Below are 9,383 nucleotides of genomic sequence, written 5' to 3' on the forward strand. Positions count from 1 at the left end.
CTCTAAGTGCAGTATTATTTATTATTCCAAAATGCACACATCAATCATAGACCCACATTCGGTGAATTGAAATAGGGTCAAAAGCGGTCCGGTGGTCTGCGGGGAGGGCTAGTAGATCCAGCGTCGGGAGATGTTGAAGATGTTGAAGCCACTAGATGAACCGGTAGAGGTAGAGGCCGGCTGGGCATCCTCAAGTCCTACACTTGAGAAAAGAGCGCGCATGCCCGTTGCTCTGAAACTCGTCAAGTCTTTCTCTTTGGCCTCGGTGACGGTGCACGCTGCGTTCCAGCTTGGTTCCCGGGAACAGCCGAACTCGGAAGACGCCCAGCCGACCTCTACGTCTACCGGTTCATCTCCTGGCTTCAACATCTCCAGACGCTGGATCTACTAGCCCTCCCCACAGACCACCAGACCGCTTTTGAGCCTATTTTAATTCACCAAATGTGGGTCTATGATTGATGTGTGCATTTTGGAATAATAAATAATACTGCACTTAGAGGCGCTCTGCTTCTTTCTTTATACGCTTCTTCTCACAGAGCTGACTTCCCTGTGCTGTGGAGCTTGCCCTTACTGCAGTCCATTGGTCGGCTTCTACTGGCACACTGTCTCCTCCCTGGGACTTTACATATTATCATGAACTTGAATATTTCCCATGTTCCCCCATGTATGTGATTGTTTTTTACATTCTATTCAGATAATTTATTAACCATTTACTTTCTGATCATTGTTGTTTTTAGCATTTTAATATATTGGCTATATCCGGCCTCCTACAGAGGTGTTCCAGAGCTCTAGCTTTTTTCCACTACACTAAATCTCTCAAATGCCTGGTGATCCTGCCAGTGATGTCCACCTGATGCAGCTTCCTGTGAAGGGGCAACAATGCTGCTGCACTGCTCCTAAATACAGAGCAGCATTTTTACCCTAACGTAGGCTGTGCCTGCATGAACTAGAGCAGGATAGGAAGTTTTTGATGGGGTTGTGGTGATTGGCATTGTCACTGCTTGTTCATAAGCCTATAACTTGTCACTTAGCACCCGGCCACATCTAATGCTGCCCACTAGATTGACAGCACCGCCTCCTCTGCTACTGGAACCCTCCCACTGTGAGCTGCAGTACCCTGGAAGGGGAGCATGTGAGACACACATGAAGGAGGATTTGTGTCAAGAAGGGGAAAGCAAGGTTTTTTTTTGTACTTTATGAAGCTTTTGCATTACATAGCAACTGGATTTAGGACCTGTTTAGCTCGTATGTTTAGATGTGCTTTAAATACTCTGTGAACTGGAGCAAATGTGCAAATCTAAAAGGTAAGTATAAATTCCTTCTATTCAAGCTTGCTATAGCAAAGTGCAAATTAGCATTTGCAGAATTATGAACTGCAGTTTTCTATGTTTTTCTTTAGAGACAGTTTTCTTTAAGCCTAGAGTGGTATTAAACCCAAATGTAATATATTGCAGCTTACCATTCATTAGATCCTTTTCTTTTTTATCCCCCCACCCCCCTCTGTTTTCACCTGGTGATCTGGCCAGTATCACACCTCCATTTTTAGAATACCCCCACTCTGGAGGAAGGAGCACAGGGAGCACACCAGGAAGCAACATTGTGAGTCTGAGGGGGGGGGGGGGGGCGTAGTGTTAAATGTAGTGTTAAAAGCAGATTTGTATACACTAACAAATTGAAGCCAAACTCCAGCTAACACTTTATAATCAGTTACAGAAATGCGTTTTTATCTTTTTAGGATAAAGGTATACATGAGTAAAAAAAAAAGAAGAAGCTGATCATTGTAAACACCAAAATGGTAGTCTTAAATGATACATCTGTAAGAGAGCTTGTTCTTTTGAAAAAAAAACAGACTTACTGGCAAGATCATCAGATGAAAATAAAAGAAAGAAAGCCTACAAAAGAAATCGAATGCAACCATCAAATCTAATAATTGGTAAGCTAGGATATAATAAATATTTGATATTAGGCTTACTACTGCTTTAACTGCACCACTAAAAGCTAACTAAATCATGGATTTATATTTATTGCTTTCCTGATGACCTGTTTCACATCTTGGTTCCTCAGGCTGTATATAAGAGGATTGAGCATAGGTATCAGTACGGTGTACAGAATGGCGACCACTCTGTCTTGTTCCTCGAAGCTGTGGTCTGTAGGACGCAAATAGATGAAGAAAACTGTCCCGTAGAAGATAGAGATGCACATAACATGGGCGGAGCATGTATTAAAGACTTTCTGCTGGCCTTTCTTGGACTTCACCTGAAGAATAGGCAAAACAATGAGTGTATAGGAGACCAAGATAGTCATCAACGAACCTGCACCACAAATACTTACAAAGAAGAAGGCTATTAAAGCACACCAAAGAGTATCGGAGCAGGACAATTTGAGCAGGGGTGGGGCGTCACAATAGAAGTGGTTTATGAAGTTCGGACCACAATATTCTGAAGTAAATATGCAGCTGGTTTGCACTACCGACTGCAAGCAACCAACTGCAAAGACGAGAAGAATCAGACTCAAACATCTCTTCCTGGTCATTATTGAGGCATAGCTACGTATCGGTCATATGACATGGTTGAAAGAAGGAGAGAGTCCGAGACCGACATTATAGCGAAGAAGAAAAATTGTATTGCTGTAATGGTGCTGGTGGCTGAGCCTGACGTGCAGAGGTAGCCTCGTGGGATCTGGTACAACAGGAACACGGACGGGTCACACTGGTGGTAGACACGGGCTAGTCTGAGGTGCGGAGTCTAAGTGCTAGCTGGTTTTCACTAGAGCCCCTGGTGGTGGGGATAGACTGTGCTGCAAGCTAACACCAGGTCGCGGTCCCCAGGGTTGCCCCACCAGGAGGTGAACACGTCCAGAATCAGAAGCAGATAAGCCGACAAGGATAAGGCAGGAGAGTGGTCACAGGAACGAGCCAAGGTCAGGGCGGGCAGCAAGCAGACGAAGTAGTGGACAAGCCGGGAGGTCGATCAGGAAGTCAACAGGAAACAGCAGGTTCAGGATCAGGAAGTACAGGTAAAGCTGCAGACAAGACAGCAATGGCTCAGTGCTGCTGTGGTGTTTAAATAGGCCAGCCTTTTGCCAATTAGTGCAATTAGTCTGCACTAAGTTAACTCTTAACTGGCAGATTCATGACAGCACTTCAGTGTACACAGGGAGTGTTCCTAACATTGCCCCCCCCTTAAGGGCAACCTCCGGGTGCCCAATAGGTTTTTCTTTTGTGGGTGACTGCGAAAGAAAGCATAGATCAGTTCTTTAGCATGGATATTCCGTTCCGGTTCCCAGGAATTTTCTTCCAGGCCGTAACCTTTCCACTTTATGAGAAACTGTAATTGACCTCTCCTCCTCCTGCAATCCAAAATAGCTTCCACCTCATATTCTTCCTCCCCATCGACAATCACAGGTTCGGGTGGTTCCGAGCTTCTGCCCGGGAAGGAGTTAGGGACTGTAGGTTTTAACAAGGAGACATGAAACACCGGATGAATTCTAAGAGAATCAGGTAAGTGTAATTCATATGAGACCTCGTTGAGTTTCCTCTTGACCGGGAAGGGTCCAATAAACTTGGGTGCCAATTTCTTTGAGGGACAGGCTAGGCGGAGGTTGCATGTAGATAGCCATACCTGGTCACCTGGTTGAAGGATTAGTTCCCCTCTCCTCTTCCTGTCAAAAATCTTTTTAGAGGCTGCTTGTGCCCTTATTATAGCATCCTGCAGCAGTTTACAATTGCGGTTGAGGAAGCTAATGATATCCTGTACTGCTGGAACTGTGGGTTCAGCGGGAACGTCCGGTAAGAAGGACGGATGGAAACCGTAGTTTGCGAAGAATGGAGCTTGCCCTGTAGCAGAATGTTTAGCATTGTTGTATGCAAACTCTGCCAATGGTAGTAGGGCCACCCAGTCATCCTGGACAAATGTGGTGAAACAACGGATATACTGTTCCAACGTCTGGTTTGTCCTTTCGGTTTGTCCATTAGTCTGAGGATGGTAGGCGGAAGACAAGGACAGCTCAATCTTCAACGCGTCGCACAAGGCTTTCCAGAAGCGGGAGGTAAACTGGACCCCTCTATCTGAAACAATATTTGCAGGAACCCCATGAAGCCTAACGATCTCTTTAATAAAAACTTCTGCAGTCTCCTTGGCCGTGGGCGTATTCCTGAGTGGCAAGAAATGGGCCATCTTAGATAGACGATCAACGACCACAAAAATGGCGGAACAGCCCTCTGAGGGGGGAAGCTCCACTATGAAGTCCATGGCGACCATCTTCCAAGGCCTGTCAGGGACTGGTAGTGGCCTGAGCAGGCCCCACGCCTTGTTTCTTACAGACTTGCTCCGGGTACAGACGGTACAAGACTTCACGTACTCCCTGCAACTCTGTTCCAGATCTGGCCACCAAAATGTTCGTTGTAATAGATCCAGGGTCTTATGAGTACCAAAATGGCCCGCCAGAGGGTGGTCATGGCATAACCCTAAAACCGTCACTCGGACCTCTTCAGGGACAAAGATCTTGTCTTCAAGCCATAATAACCCATCTCTGGGTACCAGGGACACCTCAGGGAGACAGAGATTCTTTGCAGAAGCTTGCTTTATTTGGGCCATCAGGTTGGTCTGTAATAACAAAAAATTACCTGCGGACAGGATGGTGTCGGGTACTGGCACTTCCTTTGGATCATCAAACATGCGGGAGAGCGTATCTGGCTTGACATTTTTAGATCCCGGCCGGTAGGTAATATGGAAGGAAAATCTTGAGAAAAACAATGCCCAACGTGCCTGACGTGGCCTCAGCCGTTTAGCAGCTCTTAAATACTCAAGATTCTTGTGATCTGTGAAGATGAGGATAGGATGCGTTGCCCCTTCCAACAAGTACCTCCACTCCTCAAGGGCAGCCTTAATGGCCAGAAGTTCTCGATCGCCAACGTCATAGTTCCTTTCTGCTGGGGAAAGTTTACGAGAGAAGAAGGCTATAGGATGTATGAGATCTTTAGTACCCTGCCTTTGCGAAATAACTGCCCCCACGGCCACTTCTGATGCATCTACTTCAAGAAGGTAAGGAAGGGCAGGATTCGGGTGACTCAGGATGGGAGCAGTTGTAAAGAGCCTTTTCAAGGTTCGAAAGGCAGTCTGGGCTTCAGGAGGCCAATTGAACCGGGTATTCTGCTTCGTGAGCTGTGTAATGGGGGAAATGATGTCAGAGAATCCCTTAATAAATCTCCTGTAAAAGTTGGCAAAACCTACGAAGCGCTGGACCCCCTTCTTGTCTGACGGGGGTGGCCAGTCCAAGATGGCTGAGACCTTTTGGGGATCCATCTTAATTCCTTCAGTGGAAATTATGAGACCTAGGAACTGAATACTCTGGCGTTCAAATTCGCACTTCTGCGGCTTGGCATATAATCCGTGTTGGCGGAGTCTGCCGAGGACATTTTTGACATGTCCCCGATGTTGATCCAGGGATGCAGAGAAAATCAAGATATCGTCCAGGTAGACAATAACAAAGATATCTAACCAGTCTCTGAAAATATCATTTACAAAATGTTGAAAGGTTGCTGGGGCGTTGCACAGGCCGAAGGGCATCACCAGATATTCAAAATGCCCAAACCTAGTGCGAAACGCTGTTTTCCACTCATCCCCCTCACGAATACGGACCAAATTATAGGCCCCACGTAAGTCTAACTTAGTGAAAATGGAGGCTGACCTCAGTCTTTGGAAAAGTTCTGGTACCAGGGGAAGAGGGTAACGGTTCTTGACCGTGATCTTATTTAGTTCCCGATAGTCCACACAGGGGCGGAGAGAGTGGTCCTTTTTTTCCACGAAGAAGATTCCTGCCCCTGCTGGGGATGTCGATGGACGAATGAACCCCTTCTTTAGATTTTCATCCACGTATTCTTTCAGAGCCTCCAATTCCCGTTCTAACAAAGGGAAGATACGACCGAATGGAATCCCGGCCCCAGGAAGTAACTCGATCGGGCAGTCGTATGTGCGATGAGGAGGAAGGGTCTCGGCCCCCCGTTTACTAAAAACGTCCAGGTAGCCATGATAAGGCTTAGGCACAGCAGAAAGCAGATCTGTGTCAGAGTCCAAACAGAGCAGGGTACTGGCAGGGCTGAGAGAGACCGGTAAACAGGAGTTTATGCAGTAATCAGACTGAAATTTGATCGTTCTTGTCATCCAATCGATTTGCGGGTTGTGGGCCTGCAGCCACGGCAATCCCAGGATAACCGGAAATAAAGGGGAAGCAATAGCATCCAGGCTGAGTAGCTCTTTGTGACCTGAAGAAGTGACCATAGGAAGTGGAGGGGTCTCCTGAGTCACAGGTCCAGACTTAATATGAGACCCATCTGCAAGAAAAATGGAAAGTCCTTGAGTCTTGGTTTGAAGAGGGATGTGTTGTTGGATGGCGAACGTGAGATCAATGAAACAGCTGCACGCTCCAGAATCAATAATTGCGGTGACTGGTATTGTACCTCCCGGGAGTTGAAACGAAACAGGGAGCGCTAAGTGAGTAGCACTGGCATCGGATGCTGGATAACTTGAAGGAGAGATGGAGAGAAACTTACGTAACTTTGCTGGGCAAGAACGTACGTAATGGCCGGCTTCACCACAGTATAGGCAGAGGTTATTCTTTTGCCGGCGGTGTCGTTCTTCAGCGGTTAGGGTAGACCGCATAGCGCCAACCTGCATGGGTTCTGGGGCATCTGGTGTGAAGTTAGCAGGAGCCAGGTTGGCCAGAATGGGCCTGGTGGAGGTGACATGAGCCGGAGTTGCGAACCGCGGCATCATCCAGAACGGGCGTGGGTGCTGGGCAGACCTTTCCGCACGGCGCTCACGAAGCCGGCGATCTATCTGGATAGCCAATGAAATCAATGCCTCTAGGGAGTCTGGAATGCCAACTCGGGCTAGCTCGTCCTTCAGACCCTCAGATAGGCCTGAGCGGAACTGGTGACGTAGCGCTGCGTCGTTCCACTCGGTATCAGTACTCCACCGTCTAAAATCCGAGACGTACTCCTCTACTGCTCTGCGGCCTTGCTGGAGTGCATGAAGAGCAGCTTCCGCTGTGGTAGTGCGCTGTGGATAATCGTATAATTGAGCCATGGCACCAAAAAAGGAAGACAAGGAGTCTAGGTGTGGGCTGCACTTTTCAAGAAGTCGGTGTGCCCAGGACTGGGGTTCATCCAAGAGTAGGGAGATGACAAATCCAACCTTGGTGGCTTCCAAGGAGAAAGTCCGGGGCTGCAGTGAGAAATAAAGTTCGCATGCGTTACGGAACGCCCTAAATTTGTCCCGATCTCCTGAAAATCGCTCTGGTGTAGGAACCCTGGGTTCAGGTGGTAGCATCACCACTGTGGGTCCTGAGACCGAACCTGTTGGTGTCGTGGAAGTTGGGGGTACCAAAGAAACAGGAGGGATCCCCTGGTTAGTCACAGAGTGCATGTGTTCCTCCAAGTGCACATAGCTGTCCTGGAGCGACTTGACTGTTTGCGACAATGCTGCCAAGTGTTGGCAGATCTCGTCCAGAGGAGAGGCCCCTCTTGCAGGCTCCGACATGGCTGTCTTGTACTGTAATGGTGCTGGTGGCTGAGCCTGACGTGCAGAGGTAGCCTCGTGGGATCTGGTACAACAGGAACACGGACGGGTCACACTGGTGGTAGACACGGGCTAGTCTGAGGTGCGGAGTCTAAGTGCTAGCTGGTTTTCACTAGAGCCCCTGGTGGTGGGGATAGACTGTGCTGCAAGCTAACACCAGGTCGCGGTCCCCAGGGTTGCCCCACCAGGAGGTGAACACGTCCAGAATCAGAAGCAGATAAGCCGACAAGGATAAGGCAGGAGAGTGGTCACAGGAACGAGCCAAGGTCAGGGCGGGCAGCAAGCAGACGAAGTAGTGGACAAGCCGGGAGGTCGATCAGGAAGTCAACAGGAAACAGCAGGTTCAGGATCAGGAAGTACAGGTAAAGCTGCAGACAAGACAGCAATGGCTCAGTGCTGCTGTGGTGTTTAAATAGGCCAGCCTTTTGCCAATTAGTGCAATTAGTCTGCACTAAGTTAACTCTTAACTGGCAGATTCATGACAGCACTTCAGTGTACACAGGGAGTGTTCCTAACAATTGCACAGCCATTAAATGATATGGTCTTGCTCTGGGATAGAAGGTCAGCCAGCATTTTAGGCGTTATAATGGAGGAACATAGGAGGTCCACCAAAGAGAGGAAGCTCAGGAAGTAATACATCGGAGTCTGAAGACTAGAAGTTCTAAGGATCAAGAACATCATACCAACATTAGCCAACATGGTGTCGTGGAAAATAAATAGGCTTGTGCTGAAAAGTACAAATGGCCCGCTCTTTTGCATAACGATTTACCAAGCACTCGGCGATAAAGAAAGGAACAAACGCGCTGGGTCATTTCGTTGCCATCTGCCAGGTCTCTCTCCATTGGATATGTATGTGTGTGCATGTGTATGTGTATAAGAGCTAGTGTTTGTGTGTGAGAGTTTATGTGTCTCTTCATGGACGAATGATGTGTTAGCTGCTGTTATGTGAGCTTGTGTCTGTGTGTGTGTGTGTGTGAGAGTGTCAGTGTGTGTGTGTGTGTGCTTCCTTCTGAGTTCTGATGTGTTCTGAGCAGGGCTTGTTTATTTACAGCAAGTAAGTGAGTTACAGGGAGTGGCTTCATGGCCACCAATCACAGATACGTATACATTCAAAAAGCACAATAGAAGCTGTGGAGTACACGCCCATAGATGGACAAGAGTGAACAAAAGACTAAACTGCCAGGAAGCACATGGCTTTTCATTGTTCATTCATGTCAATCCATAAACATACATTCCATTACCTGTTGGTGGGTTTCCATCAAACATGATTCATATATATAAACCAATTTTGATAGTGACCATAAGATTTTCACCAGCAAGTCTTTCCTACAATGACAGTTAAAGTGATAATCGCTGTGAATAGCGATTATCAGTAAAACCGACACTGGGAGACATCATGACTATTTAAACTAAAGAAATGTCTATCAAAATTTCCACAACAGTCCCTCCTCTTTGTCATATGCTCCCATGTGTCCCTTGATGAATCTTCTTCTTCTTCCAAAAAAAACAGAACAGTTCTTCTCACGATAAAAACAATCCATTTAAAAAAAGTTTATAAAAAGAAAAAGATAACGGGTAAAAACAATCCATTGAAAGGAAACGACACTTGGGTTCCGTTCTTCGGGAGATGACTTCAGAGGGAGGGCATGAGACGATGGGATGCGTTGACCAGCGGTCGGGCTGGAGTCCTTGGCGTCGGATGCAGGGGCGGAATCTTGGGGGCGTCTCGTCTCAGCAATCAGGACGAGGTCATCTGCTCGGGCTTTGGTGACTCGGTTGACCAGACAACAGGATCATATAGGAGGA

At 47.4% G+C, this 9,383-nt stretch overlaps 1 protein-coding gene across 1 annotated transcript; it reads right to left on the bottom strand.

Moving 5' to 3' along the window:
• Positions 1 to 2,007: 2,007 nt before the first annotated feature.
• Positions 2,008 to 8,276, bottom strand: LOC309553029 (olfactory receptor 5AP2-like; the record flags this gene model as incomplete). Its single annotated transcript, XM_082253929.1, has 2 exons — positions 2,008 to 2,256; positions 8,094 to 8,276. 2 exons carry the CDS (start codon positions 8,274 to 8,276, stop codon positions 2,008 to 2,010), a joined length of 432 nt encoding a protein of 143 aa, XP_082110055.1.
• Positions 8,277 to 9,383: the final 1,107 nt, after the last annotated feature.

This window comes from Pelophylax lessonae, assembly GCF_965119305.1.
Source record: "Pelophylax lessonae genome assembly, chromosome: 4".
Lineage (NCBI taxonomy): Eukaryota > Metazoa > Chordata > Amphibia > Anura > Ranidae > Pelophylax > Pelophylax lessonae.